Raw genomic sequence first — 14,734 nt, 5'->3', positions numbered from 1 at the left:
ATACGAATAGAAGGCAGACATGCCAGACGATATATGTACTATTATCTTACATCAACCTAGAATTCCGCCATCTTGATCTATAAGATAGATTTACTCCGTTCTGAAACAAGGGTTTCCTGCGAACAAAGTGACATGAATCTTTTCCCTACATACAAACCACAACTAGTGCATTAGATACAAATCTAATATTTACCTCTAGAGCACTAGCGTTACCATAGCGACAGTAATGGTTGGTTTAAGACATATTTCTGACAGGAATTTCCTGAACTTTTATGAAGCCTAAACATTTACAGAGAAACAAAGTAAAGTCATAGAATAGTTTTAAAAAACACGATTTTAGTTTTACCAGAAAATAAAACATTTCGTACCTGTTTTATATTTAAATAAATACGTTATGCTGATAGTATTATATGTTCGTAAAGTTAAGGTAGGTGAGATTATGTCGTCAGACTACATTAATGGGTCACAGCCTTGGTTAAAGACTTACACTGAGGAAAACCATTTACAAAACTTTTCACGAGAAATGTTAACAGTGACTGATCGTAGCTTAGTGTGTTTACATGTGTTTAATCTTGAGGGTTTTCAATCGTTTCTGTTTTATTGTGAAAGTTTCGCTTGAAGTGAATTTTACACTCGGCAAATACAGGCAGTACGACTTCCAGCTGGTTTCATCTATCGATGAAATAACGTACTTCTCAAAATCAGGGTGTCAACAGGCCCCGTATCGTTTAATACAACGTTTCTCAAAGTGTAGTACCTGACAGGAACAAAATAAACGGGTACACTCTCTTACAAAATTTTTTCTCCTCGGTCCGAAATCGTCTTATTGACGTGGAACCACATCTTTGTCTAATCTCGTCGACATCTAGCCAGATATCCCTGTCCTACTGTCTGATCACAAGCCAGATACCCCTGTCCTACTGTCTGATCACAAGCCAGATACCCCTGTCCTACTGTTTGATCACAAGCCAGATACCCCAGTCCTACTGTCTGATCACAACCCAGATACCCACGTCCTACTGTCTGATCACACGCCAGATACCCCTGTCCTACTGTCTGATCACAGGCCAGATACCCACGTCCTTCTGTCTGATCACAAGCCAGATACCCACGTCCTACTGTCTGATCACAAGCCAGATACCCCTGTCCTACTGTCTGATCACAGGCCAGATACCCACGTCCTTCTGTCTGATCACAACCCAGATACCCACGTCCTACTGTCTGATCACAAGTCAGATACCCCTGTCCTACTGTCTGATCACAAGCCTGATATTCCTCTCCTACTATCTGATCACATTAAACAGTCATCAACTTGTTTATTTCCAGATATATATATAAATTTGAATGCAATTTTTATTACTTTATAATAACATAAGTATACAATATTAATAAAGTCCATAAGCTTCTGTGCATATTGTATTTCTATTATTGTAAATTATATTGTGAGTATCCTGTTTTATCGGACACCAGTTGGACATCGTTGTCTATCCCCCTCCCCGTCTCAAAAGTGGCACACTGATGCATAAAGGTTGGGAAACTGGTTTAATATGCAACTTTCTATTGTTGTCCTTCGGCCCTAACTCCTAGCATAAGGTTAAGAAAACCTAGACACAAGAAAAGGGCTGAGATCAAATTTTGTGATGAAACCACAATATCTCATATTGTGTCTAAAAAAAACATGAAAACTTGACATTTTGTATTCTCGACAGTTATCTGACACGTGATTTTTTTACTTGTTTGCAATTGAGGCTTAACGTAACTTCCATCGTTAATTTTGTTTACTTTTCCCCGATTACAACAATTTCAGAGCACAAAACAAGTTATCTATTGAAAAAGTAATCATTTATAGACAATACAATCATGACTGACGTCACAAAGTGGACGAGCTTTGATGTTAACAAATTATCTTTAAATATGCTTTTCTGTGGCAACGTTTTAAGGAATTGTTTCGTGACAAGGACAAGAAACACAAATATCATATTAATAACAAGATATATTAATTTATAAACGTTACAAATCAGAAACGTCTGTCTGAAAAGTAAAATTATATAAAGTGATAATTCAGCCTATTTGTAAGATTTATCTCTTATATCGAACACACGTGTTTTTAAATAAACTATGATTTAGTAGCCGTGTTAAGATAATCTAGTAATAATTAACACTCGAAATACAACTAGTTTGAACTGAGGCTCACTCTTCAGTTGCTAGGAGACTGGGCCAAGGTCAGCTAAAGGAAACCTTTTTTTTTTTTTTTTTAGTGTTATTAAATGAAGGGTGTTCACCTATAATACTACCTTATTAACACGTGTAACCTATAATCAAAGACAGTTAATTTAGCCTTTCTAGTTAACGACGCACGTTCTTTGTACTTTCTCAAAGACATACTCAGAATTATTCGAGGTTTCTGGTAGGCATATATGTACTTATTATTTTCTAGTATACACGTAAGTAATATATTTGTGTGTTAATTATCAACAGAAAGTGTGCAGAGCGAGAATTACACATGCATAAGTTTTAGGACACGTAGTGTGTGACGTTCGTTCATCCAAAACATATGGGTTAGTGTAATAGTTTGTTTGTTTTTTGGAATTTTGCACAAAGCTACTCGAGGGCTATCTGTGCTAGCCGTCCCTAATTTAGCAGTGTAAGACAAGAGGGAAGGCAGCTAGTCATCACCGCCAACTCTTAAGCTACTCTTTTACCAACGAATAGTGGGATTGACCGTTACATTATAACGCCCCCATGGCTGAAAGGGCGAGCATGTTTGGCGCAATGGGGATGCGAACCCGCGACCCTCAGATTACGATTCGCACGCTTAAATACGCTTGGCCAAGCTGGGCCTAGTGTAATAGATAAGATAATAAACCACAACAGAACTAATACTTCTAATCGTGATATTAGAGGTTTGAATGTTTCATATTGTGTTACTTAGCATTGTTCCGTGCTCCTAAATACAACGAAAAATAGCTGATTCACTTCTCATTAGACATTAGTATGAGGCCTACTATAATATTTTACACTGAATTATATATTTAGTCTGTTAATGGTCTGTGAGATTTAGAGGAGTGTATAATTATGTAATTCCAACCAAACTTGGTTCGTCACATCTACTACCAATAACACTTTTCGTTTAATCATGGTCTTATCAAGCCAGCTAAGACACAACAAATACATCAGTGATCGGGACACTAGTTACATAGGTGTTAAAGTTAGAACAATACACTATCCTACAGTAATACACTTCATTTAGAACAATACACTGTCCTACAATAATACACTTCATTTAGAACAATACACTGTCTTACCGTAATACACTGTCCTACAATAATACACTTCATTTAGAACAATACACTGTCTTACAATAATACACTTCATTTAGAACAATACACTGTCTTACCGTAATACACTTCATTTAGAACAATACACTGTCTTACCGTAATACACTTCATTTAGAACAATAAACACTGTCGTAAGGTAATACACTTAATTTAGAATAATACTCTGTTACCTTTAAACTTGCCAAGTTCACGATCTTTAAAAACGTGTGTGTATTTGTAATAACACATTAGAAACAATGTATTTCGTATTCGTTATTTTTACCGTATATATATACGGTGACAATAGTGTTTGATTAAATTCCCAGGACTTTTATTTTCAGAAACTGAAAACAAAACGTTCACCGTTCTTATGGAATACTCATTAACAGATCTACAGGGTGGCCCGTAAGTCCCTACCCATTCATGTGTTATTATGTTATATTCAATTACGCATGTATTATAAATTTGTTTCTTTTTTCAGAGAAATATGGCCGATGTAAGCCCATTTACACTTGAAGAGCGTATTGTGACAAGTACAACATATGATAACTCTCTTTGGGGATATATAAAGGACATTGTGTCTAAACAACGTTATAATACAAATGATGAGTTGAAGGCAGCTGTTACCGCGGCATTTGGAACAATAACCCCTGCTATTGAGGGAAAATGTCTCACAGAACATGGCGTCGCATAATATTATGCAGCGAGAATGAGGGATAGCACACAGATACCCTGGATACATGAGATATATGGATGGGTAGAAACTTACGGGCTACCCTGTATATATAAACAGATCTAATTAAAACACTACAGCGTTTTTCTGTCGAAGACCTTTATTCTGATATCTTTAAAATACAGAGTAAATATCAACTACAATAATTCTATCCAACATTTTGAAACGAAACAAAATTTCAAACTTTAATGCGGAATGAAACAAGTTACAAAAAAAAAACGATAAAAATCGCGTGCGTAACCCAACCTTGTCAAAAGGTGTTAAATCAAAGCTCTTAAGATTCATTTAATAACAGAACAGCACTTCATTACCACAGCAACATGTTTCATAGTCACTTTTCTCATCACTGTTCCCTTGTGAATATTCTACTACACCAGTTGAACCCTCTCTTTAACGGTACGTTAATGAAATACCAGCAAGTAAGTAAAGCCTATCCATCAGCCAGCTGATGAAAGACATTTTTACACCGATACTTTAAACTAAGTGCTTTCGTTGCTTGTTGTTTTAAACCTCTATCTTATACCGAATGCTTTCTTGGAATCCAAACGTCGTCTTCGCTGGTGCAAGAACTCTGTGACGATGTCGACATGCGTGACGAGTGGGTAGACGACCGGTAATTCATCCAATCAAATTCCTGGTTGAGATGAGCTGGTGACCTCTGGTGGAAAGGACCGTCAACAACACATTCCTGGACAGTACCCGAAAGTACACCGACGTCAGAAAAAGCCTCGTGGATCTCGAAGAACTTCTGGTGTGATCTACGCATGCGTAAACTACCATATACTGGAAGCGAGATTCGTCTTGAGGAGGTGACGTCACCAGTCTTCCGACCGCTTGAAAGAGATGTCAGTGTGGATGAAGCGCTTATTACTGGAGAATAAACGTCGTTATGTAAATTTAGACCTTCCACAGTTAATTCCAAGTCGCTGTTGTTAAGTACACGTGACGTCTTTCGACAAGTAATGGGCAAAATAGGCTTTCTCCTTCTTGAAAACTTTTCCGACGTTGATGTCATAATGGGACAGCTCTTCCTAAAATTCTGATTTCTTATGAAGCCTGGACTTTCATCCAACTGCTTGCTAAGTTTGCCTTCTTCTATCTTGTACCTCAGCCGCTCCACCCCTGGCAGTCGGGGACTTCTCATCTCCGCCACGATTCTGTCTGAACAATATATCCTGAAATTAAAAAGAAATTACCTAAACACGTGAACAGAAATGAATTACATCGTTCTTGGAAATAAGAACAAAACTTTTGTTGTTAACTATAAAAGTTTACATTTTTTCAACGAGAACTTGGTTTTTTTTCAACACCAAAACCTTTCATCCTTAAGATGAAAAATGATAGTTTGTAACTGAAAACCAACTTTTGAGATTTCGACAGGTTTAAAATGTCATATTTTATTAAAGATAGTCCATATTTTGGAGTTTTACAGGTTTAGAATGTCACATCTTATTAAAGGTAGTCCACTTGTTGGAGTTCAAAGGGTTTAGAATGTCCTATCTTATTAAAGGTAGTCCACCTGTTGGAGTTCAAAGGGTTTAGAATGTCTTATATTATTAAAGGTAGTCCACTTGTTGGAGTTCAAAGGGTTTAGAATGTCCTATCTTATTAAAGGTAGTCCACCTGTTGGAGTTCAAAGGGTTTAGAATGTCTTATATTATTAAAGATAGTTCACCTGTTGGAGTTCAAAGGGTTTAATAATATAGGACATTCTAAACCTTTTGAACTCCAACAGGTGGACTACCTTTAATAAGATAGGACATTCTAAACATTCTAATTTCATAGTGTTCACATTTTCCCTATTAAATGCTAAAAAGTTTTTTATTTTTATTTTCCCTTTTCTTATTTTCATGTTTTGAAGCTCTGCTCAAATAAATGGTTGAGACTAACAACGCAAAATGCATATTTTTTCTTTATGTTCATTGGCCTTAAGATTTTGGCCAGCAGTGTATCTTATTAAAGGTAGTCCATCTGTTGGAGTTCAACGGGCTTAAAATGTCATATCTTATCAAAGATAGTCCATCTGTTGGAGCTCAACGGATTTAGAGTGTCCCATCACAAGTAGTCCATTGTTTCGTTTATTTTGTTGTAAATCCGTCTTATTGAATTCCCTTAGAGTCTAAATTCACCTTTGTTCTTGTTCACACTTCCAGAGTTTTAAGAAAAATTCTGCCATTCAAAAACAGTTATTCATATTAATTTAAACTTTTATTTGTTTTTGCTCAGAGCAGAGTTACACAATGGACCAGTTGTGCTGCGTCCATTACGTATATCTAAAACTAACCTTTAGCGTTAAATGCCTTGAAATCAACTAGTTAACACCGCTGAGTTGGGAGATATAACTTAACATTGCTATCGTCAAAAATATTCCTGTTTACATTGGTTTCCAAGAGCTTTTAGTAACACTAACAATCAATACAATTCAATAAATACACTGATATTCAAGAAACTACACTACATTAATGATAAAAATATTTATACCAGAGAACAATTTATCACAACGATCAAGATAAGTAAATAAAGCAGTGTTACCGAATTTCCTCGACTCTGTGCATACAACGGACTAATCCGTTTTAAACATTACCAATCGATGACACGTAGACCTATCGTGTCTTTCAAATGATAAGGCTATTAAACTATCGGCTTGAACTGGTCACGTAACTCACGATTAGAACTGACACATGATTCACTTCTATTTTCACTGTACAACAATGTTATCTTCGACCAGATAAGACTTTTACCACGATAGTTCCCGTTTTCTGAAAGATATTTGTTAGGCCTAACGTAATTTCAAGGACTAACCTCAATGTTTTTTGTTTTTTCTCTAATTTACTTGGAAATTTCATTTCGACATAAAAATATAACTGACTCAACGAGAAAAACATGTGGAATTACTAACCATATGAAAACTTATGCTATACAATGAAAAGTCCACGCAGAAAAAAAAACCCGACAAAAAATATAATTATTTCTATCACGCAGTCCTGGGCCTAATGTTTTCCTTAATAATTTCAACACTTCCATTTTACCAATACTTTAGTATACAATTTTTGTTTACATTGTTCAGCAGTTCAATCGAATAATGCAGATCAGTTGAAATATACTGTATCTAAAATGAATTATCATTGTGTCTCATAAATTATTAACACTACCCATTTGCCACAGTTTTGGCGAAGGCTATTCTCGTGTAACGCCCAGGGAACAAATCTAGTTTCAACCAGAATCTAGGACTAAAAGGCATTAAAGTGTGACTGTTCACTTTTTCTTTTTATGTGTTCTATTGCTTTCCTAGTGGAAACGTATTTTAGCCTGTACAAAATACGTGCTTAAACAATCAAACCGTGTGATTAATATTTAATAAGTCACTGAATACGATTAGTTTCTATTCAATGTCGATTGAACCTGTCACGAAAGTCACACAAACTAGTTCAATCTTGAAAAAAAACAAATGATAAAACACTAATAGTGAACTTAAATACAAAAATAAATTGTAACTGAAATCACTATCGAATATTATTGAAAGTGAATGATACAACAAGACTAGTTTTGGGTGAAAACAAATATAAAGTCACAGTTATCACTAAACGACTGGTACAAGATTGATGATGTATAACGATAAAAAGACAAAGATTCGTTTCTTTGCTTTTAAACACAAAACTACACCAAGGACGGTCTGTACTCACCACGGGTATCAAAACCCGATTTCTAGCGTTATTAGAATACAGACTTGCCGCTGTGCCACTATATGTGTGTGAGTATGAGAGAGTGTGTTTTTATTATAGCAAAGGAACATTGGACTATCTTCTGTGTCCACGGAGAGGAATCACCCCCCGATTTTAACATCGTTATTCTGTAAACGTACCGCTGTGACACTGAGGTTAGCATCGTCATTCTGTACCGCTGTGACACCGAGGTTAGCATCGTCATTCTGTAAACGTACCGCTGTGACACCGAGGTTAGCATCGTGATTCTGTAAACGTACCGCTGTGGCACTGAGGTTAGCATCGTCATTCTGTAAACGTACCGCTGTGGCACTGAGGTTAGCATCGTCATTCTGTAAACGTACCGCTGTGGCACTGAGGTTAGCATCGTCATTCTGTAAACGTACCGCTGTGGCACTGAGGTTAGCATCGTCATTCTGTAAACGTACCGCTGTGACACTGAGGTTAGCATCGTCATTCTGTAAACGTACCGCTGTGACACTGAGGTTAGCATCGTTATTCTGTAAAAGTACCGCTGTGACACCGAGGTTAGCATCGTCATTCTGTACCGCTGTGACACCGAGGTTAGCATCGTCATTCTGTAAACGTACCGCTGTGGCACTGAGGTTAGCATCGTCATTCTGTAAACGTACCGCTGTGACACTGAGGTTAGCATCGTCATTCTGTAAACGCAATGCTGTGACACTGAGGGGCAAATAAATGTTGATTTTAATCAGGTGGGTTAAGACTCGTAATCTGAGGATCGCGGGTTCGAATCCTCGTCGCACCAAACATGGTCGCCCTTTCAGCCATGGGAGCATTATAATATGACGATCAATCCCCACTATTTGTTGGTAAAAAGTAGCCGAAGAGTTGGAGGTGGGTGGTGATGACTAGCTGCCTTCCTCTAGTCTTACACTGCTAGCGCAGATAGTCCTCGAGTAGCTTTGAGCGAAATTCAAAATACACAAACAAGCACAATGAAGCACTGTAATAAACACATAGAAAAAATGATAAGAAATAAACTTTCACATATCAAACATTAAAGATTTCGGACTTCGCATCATTGTGGTTTACTAAGCTAATATCCGATTTATATTTACTCTTTAAATGTATTCCAAGCCAACTTGCATTAAAGAGCTCACTGAAATATACTTCGATTCCCCTTGGTGGTCTCAGCAGATGGTTTGGTTTGTTTTGGTGGACTCGGCAGATGGTCTGATGTGGCTTTGTTGTCATAAAAACACACATACTAAAATATAAGTTATAAGCTAGAATAAAACTAAAATATAATATTATAACTTAAATAATAGAATACTACAAAGGTTAAATCTCTGTAGTATAGAAGTCAAATACTGCATAACTTGCTTTACAAATTACCAAAGTCGCCAATATTAATTATAGAAACATTAAACAAAAATATGAAATTTACACGAAAGTAAAATGGTTGTTAGGCAGAACCTAAAGGTTGTTAGGTAGAACCTAAGGGTTGTTAGGCAAATCCTAAGGGTTGTTTGGCAGAACCTAAGGGTTGTTAGGCATATTAGGCAGAACCTAAGGGTTGTTGGGCATATTAGGCAGAACCGAAAATATATGATGAAATGTTTACCGAATTAGAAAGACTATTATACAAAGTTGGAATTTCTACAAAATTATTTACCCAATTTTTAAGTGTAAAGACGCCAAAATGTTGTAATTCAGTTTAGAGCTTGAAATCGGGTAAAACTGTTTTTGCTTCACGAGTTTAAATTTGGAAATGAGGTAAGGCTTAATCATTGATTTCGAAATTGCTTTATTATGAAACACAAGGTTTCGCTGCAGTCGGTACCTAAATTTAGAGAATGACACCATCTTACCCAAAAACAAATTAATACTTTCTTTTTTATATTTACTTTATCCATAAGATATAAATTGTATTAAGTTATGTTAAAAAATTCTATCTAACTTTAAAGTCCTCAAAAATTATCGAGGCAAAACGTACAAGAAAATGGTCACGCGCTGTTTTAAGCGGCGAAAGAACAAACAAAAATATCATGATTAATATTTTACTAAAAGGTCACTAACAACAGGAAATGCTCACAAGATGGCAATCCTATCTTCTAATTTGCAATGTTAAAATTGATATCACCAGAAGCCTAATGAACGCCCCATAGTTTAAGACTTATTTTTTATGCTTGAACAATAGGGAACATAGAACTTCAAGAATTAATTATTAAGTTCCAGCACAAAAGTGAATAGTTACCAAAGCAATTGGAGTTTCTCTGAATCATGTTATAAATATACCGTATTCGTTAGAAGTTTTTATGTTAAAGTCTCATTTAGCAAATGAAAAAAAAAAGCACTTATCTGTAATTATAGCCTAAAGACACAAATACAGATCTAAACGTACGCCCGTGTTTTCTTTTAGAAAAGCCAAATCGGAATATCTGCTGAGTTTCCCGAACCACTGATCTTAGCGTTATAAATCCATAGACTTGCCGCAGTACCAGTGTGTGACCCAAACACATGCAAAGAAAACAGTAGTTTTCACCTGAATTCTAAGTTTTATCGGTCTTTTCATTTCTGTGTTTGACATGAAAAATGTTTTCGCTCATTAAAGCGGTAACTACAAAAGTAACGAATTAACTACTTCGTGAGTTGTGATTATTTGACCAATAGAAGACATGGAGAAAAAAACCCAACAACAACAGAAGTTTGTATTCTAAAAGTCCTATATTAGTGGTGGGTAACTAGAGAGCAACTGCGTCCTAAGATATACTTCTGTATAGAAGGTATTTATTTATTAAAATTTATAATATTTGGCCTTTGATTGGACAATAGGTCTTGCGACACTTGAAAGCAGCACGTGCAGCTTACGGATTAGCTTAAGTTTGTTTACGATATTCAAAAAATCCTAATAGATGAAATATTAGAAAAGTATAGATTTTGAAACAAATCAGTTATAGAGCAATTAAAGTTCTCTATATTTCATCTTATAAAAGCATATATAATGTTTTGTGTAAGACTCCAATACTAGGATATCTTAAATAGATAGTCACACGTGTTTCAATCTCTGAACATTCTAACATGTTACAGTCCCTATCTAAGATTAAAGGCCAGTGAACATCTAACATGTTACATCTATCTGAAGTTAAAGCCAGTGAACATTCTAACATGTTACATCTATGTAAAGTGAAAGGCCGGTGAACATTCCAACACATTACATCTATGTAAAGTGAAAGGCCGGTGAACATTCCAACACATTACATCTATGTAAAGTGAAAGGCCGGTGAACATTCCAACACATTACATCTATGTAAAATGAAAGGCCGGTGAACATTCCAACACATTACAACTATGTAAAGTGAAAGGCCGGTGAACATTCCAACACATTACATCTATGTAAAGTGAAAGGCCGGTGAACATTCCAACACATTACATCTATGTAAAGTGAAAGGCCGGTGAACATTCCAACACATTACATCTATGTAAAGTGAAAGGCCGGTGAACATTCCAACACATTACATCTACAACACAGTGTGATGGAACTCTTGCTATAACGTTTCGAGAGTTGCCAGCGTTATCAAACAAGGAGCAAATAATGTTGATTATGTCACAGCAAGATACGAAGACTGAACCAGGAGACAACTAAAGGTAGTGGAGTATTATATAATGTGATGAATACTCTCTTTTCTTCAAGCTTACTTCCAAAAGATTGGCGAGATTTCAAAGCTATTTAATGGGCACTAACACAATAATCACCTCTTTTTTCCTATCTGCCCACCATGAAAAGACAGGTTATATTGGAGCACCCAGAGAACTGCAATGTTTTATTGCTCCGAGTCTCAGGAGAACTGCAATCAAAAGGTGAATGAACTTTACACTTGAAGTTCATCAACCATCTTTAAAAAATCAATATTTACAGCTTCTAAATGGGTTTCATGCGCTTTCCTGACGCTACAAAATGGTTTCTTGCTCAATGTCTATGGTGTAAAAGCACTCACCAAAAAAAAACAACTGTGTTCCAAAGCTATAGCATGGTAAAGCTTTAGGGTATTACCAGTCAACTCTATCAAAATTGTCAGCTGTACAAATGTTTGGATGGTGAATCTACTTCAGCTGTCTAACAACCGTTTTTCTGTAAAACATAGTTTTGAGATTTTAAAATGTATGTAATCCGCTTTGAGTCAGTAGTTTAACATGGTTGTGTTGAGAAGTGCCACCCTGGTGGGTCAACGGTAAGTTTATAGACTTAAATACTAAAATCCTTGGCTTAATTTCCCATCGTGTAGTTTTGTTTTAAAACAAACAGTAAAACACAATACTTGAACAGCAGGTTTGCGAGAAAGGACTACTGAGATAGTAGGGTTGCGGGAGACCATTTTGAAACAAACAACAACAAACTATATGGTGAATGCGACGATTTTTTTACTTATGAAGTTCTTCTGAGGCCATTTGATAATATTAAAGCGACTTAAAATTCCACTAATAAATGGGGCAAACAGCTAACACTTCAATACAAACAGATGTACACCTAATGTCGTCTTACCATCCTCCTTTCTGTTTACATAAAATCATCACCCACTTTTAGTCGAGCACACACCTTCTACACTCGACATAGCCGACCGTGCGCGTGTCATTATTGTTACGCATGTACATAGTTATTAACATGCATACACATGTGGCGTTTTCAGGTATGCTGACTTCCCTTGAAGTAGTGGGATAATTGGGTAGGTTCTAACATAACACTAGGTTTGACTAACTTTGTTGTACAAAGTTAAACTGTATCTATTGACTCTTGACTGAGACTTAGGAGTTATTATCATGTGTACGTTGCTTGGCAGTTGTGTTCTCAATTTACCTGATTCATTCTTGTTATATCCTACTTCATGTAACATGTGTAACATCATGATTCCCTCATGTGATGTGGGTAATATCGTGAGTACCCTCATGTGACGTGGGTAATATCGTGAGCCCCATCTTTGGTCGTGTGGGTCTATTGTATTTATTATTTGCACAGCTCCAGGGTTCTCTTATCAATAAATTCTAGGGTGTTGAAGTATCCACAGAGTCGAACTACTAATACATATATTCATTCATACATGCATTTATCAACACTACATAGACATTGTTACATATACTAGTATCGTTTGAGAGAATGACTTCAGCTAATGAACGTTTACCATGCTAAACAACACAGGATATGACTCAGCCACAGTATAATAAAGTGCTGCCATCTAGAAGCCGCAAAACTCAACACAGTCTGTTTCTCTACTATTACGCTAGACTCGGCTAGAGTGAGGTAAAAGTCGTATGTGTGTGTACTGGGAAGAGTTTAGGACCACCACTCAGACTGATTATTTATTATTACGCTTGAGTAAGGTAAACAATTATAGTTGAAATATGGAAGACCACTTTTCAGTAGGAGACTGTTTCAGGTGAGTTTGTGGGCTCTAAAGATTTACTGCTTTACCACAAACTGTAATGTTAAACCTGCTGACATCAATCTGTTAGCGTACATTAATATCACTATTGTAATAGTATACACTGTTATAATTACAGCTATGTATGTACGTTAATTTCGAAAACTATCCACTGATAACACAGCGATAAAGTTCAGAGTTTATAACTGTAAAATCCAAGGCTTGATCTCTCCTCCGTACATAAAACTATCTCACGCGCTCTACGATATACAGAACCGATTATAACTTGGAAAGTTTTAATTTGTACATTAAATAACTTGTTATCTTGTTTATAACACAAATTGTTCAATGAGAGAAATATTCACCTTAACTCAATTGAACCTCTTTTCTTTAAAAAAAGCAAAACTCTTGTATTATAATCTCTGACGGTTAGTCAAAATCCACTACCAACGTGTGTTTAGTGTGAAAAACATAACCACATGAGATGGATAGAGGTCAAAATAAAGTCTATAAACCACAACTATTATAAATATTTGTTTTATCTTCTTTCTTACTTCTTTATACCTGATCTACCAAGTCAATGTTACATTTTATCCAAGTGAATGTTACAGTTTATCAAGTTAATGTTACAGTTTATCAAGTTAATGTTACATTTTATCAAGTTAATGTTACATTTTATCCAAGTCAATGTTACATTTTATCAAGTCAATGTTACATTTTATCCAAGTCAATGTTACATTTTATCAAGTCAATTGCTGATAAAGGAAACATCGCCAGTCTTTTGACACTTTAAACAATGAATTTATAATTGAACTTTCTTGGTACGAAATGAAGCTACATTAACACACTTTTTACAGCCTCCTAGTGGCACAGTGGTATGTCTGCAGACACACATCACTAAAAACCGGGTTTCGATACCTGTGGTTGCCAGAGCACGGATAGCCCATTATGTAGGTTTGTGTTTAATTCTAAACAAAGAAACACTTTTTACGACACTGTCATTTCTCACGTATATCAGAGGATACTTTCAAACTTCATAATAAAAACAGCAAATTTGTTTCCTTGAAAAAAATTGTGACGTAGTGTCTAATATAATTGAAAAACTTCAGGTTTAAATAAAAAAAAATCTGTAATTGGAAGAAATATGGACGAGAAACTTCGATCTATTATACTCGACTGCGCATGTCTGCTGGCTTGTATACTCTCATCTTAGTCGGTTATTAAATAGACAAAAACGTATCACAATCTTTATGTGGTTTAATCCGTCAATTTGAAATATTTTGTCGCGTCGTAAAAATTGGAATTGTTAACTACACTGTCTTCTCTGACGAGAGTAGAAAAATCTGTGACCCAGTATTGTATTTACATATTAAAGGAAAGTAACTGTTACATACGAGTGTTCTCACCTCTTACAGTCACTTTAGAAGTTTCGGAATATTCTGTTGTCACCCTTGTTTTATCTGCTGCTCCAAACTAACAAATAATATTTCACTGTTTTCTAGATAACACTTCAAGGTGCTGCCACCTGATAACCTATACAACTTGTGGAATGTAGACACTAACACTAGTCAAGCTGCTTGG

The 14,734-nt window shown here is 35.9% G+C and overlaps 1 protein-coding gene across 5 annotated transcripts; it reads right to left on the bottom strand.

Annotated features, from left to right (window-relative positions):
• Positions 1–4,132: 4,132 nt before the first annotated feature.
• Positions 4,133–14,734, bottom strand: LOC143257308 (uncharacterized). Of its 5 annotated transcripts, none has more exons than XM_076515757.1 (2): positions 14,548–14,734; positions 4,133–5,225 (listed from the first exon to the last, which is right to left on the bottom strand). In XM_076515757.1, exon 2 carries the CDS (start codon positions 5,192–5,194, stop codon positions 4,568–4,570), a length of 627 nt encoding a protein of 208 aa, XP_076371872.1. In that variant the 5' UTR covers positions 5,195–5,225; positions 14,548–14,734; the 3' UTR covers positions 4,133–4,567. The 5 variants fall into 5 exon arrangements, with proteins under 5 accessions (XP_076371872.1, XP_076371870.1, XP_076371869.1 ...); XM_076515755.1 differs by having other exon boundaries at positions 14,560–14,710; XM_076515754.1 differs by lacking the exon at positions 14,548–14,734 and adding an exon at positions 6,583–6,730.

The sequence above is a fragment of the Tachypleus tridentatus genome, chromosome 7, assembly GCF_004210375.1.
Source record: "Tachypleus tridentatus isolate NWPU-2018 chromosome 7, ASM421037v1, whole genome shotgun sequence".
NCBI lineage: Eukaryota > Metazoa > Arthropoda > Merostomata > Xiphosura > Limulidae > Tachypleus > Tachypleus tridentatus.
This window is presented reverse-complemented; position numbering and strand designations above follow the sequence as displayed.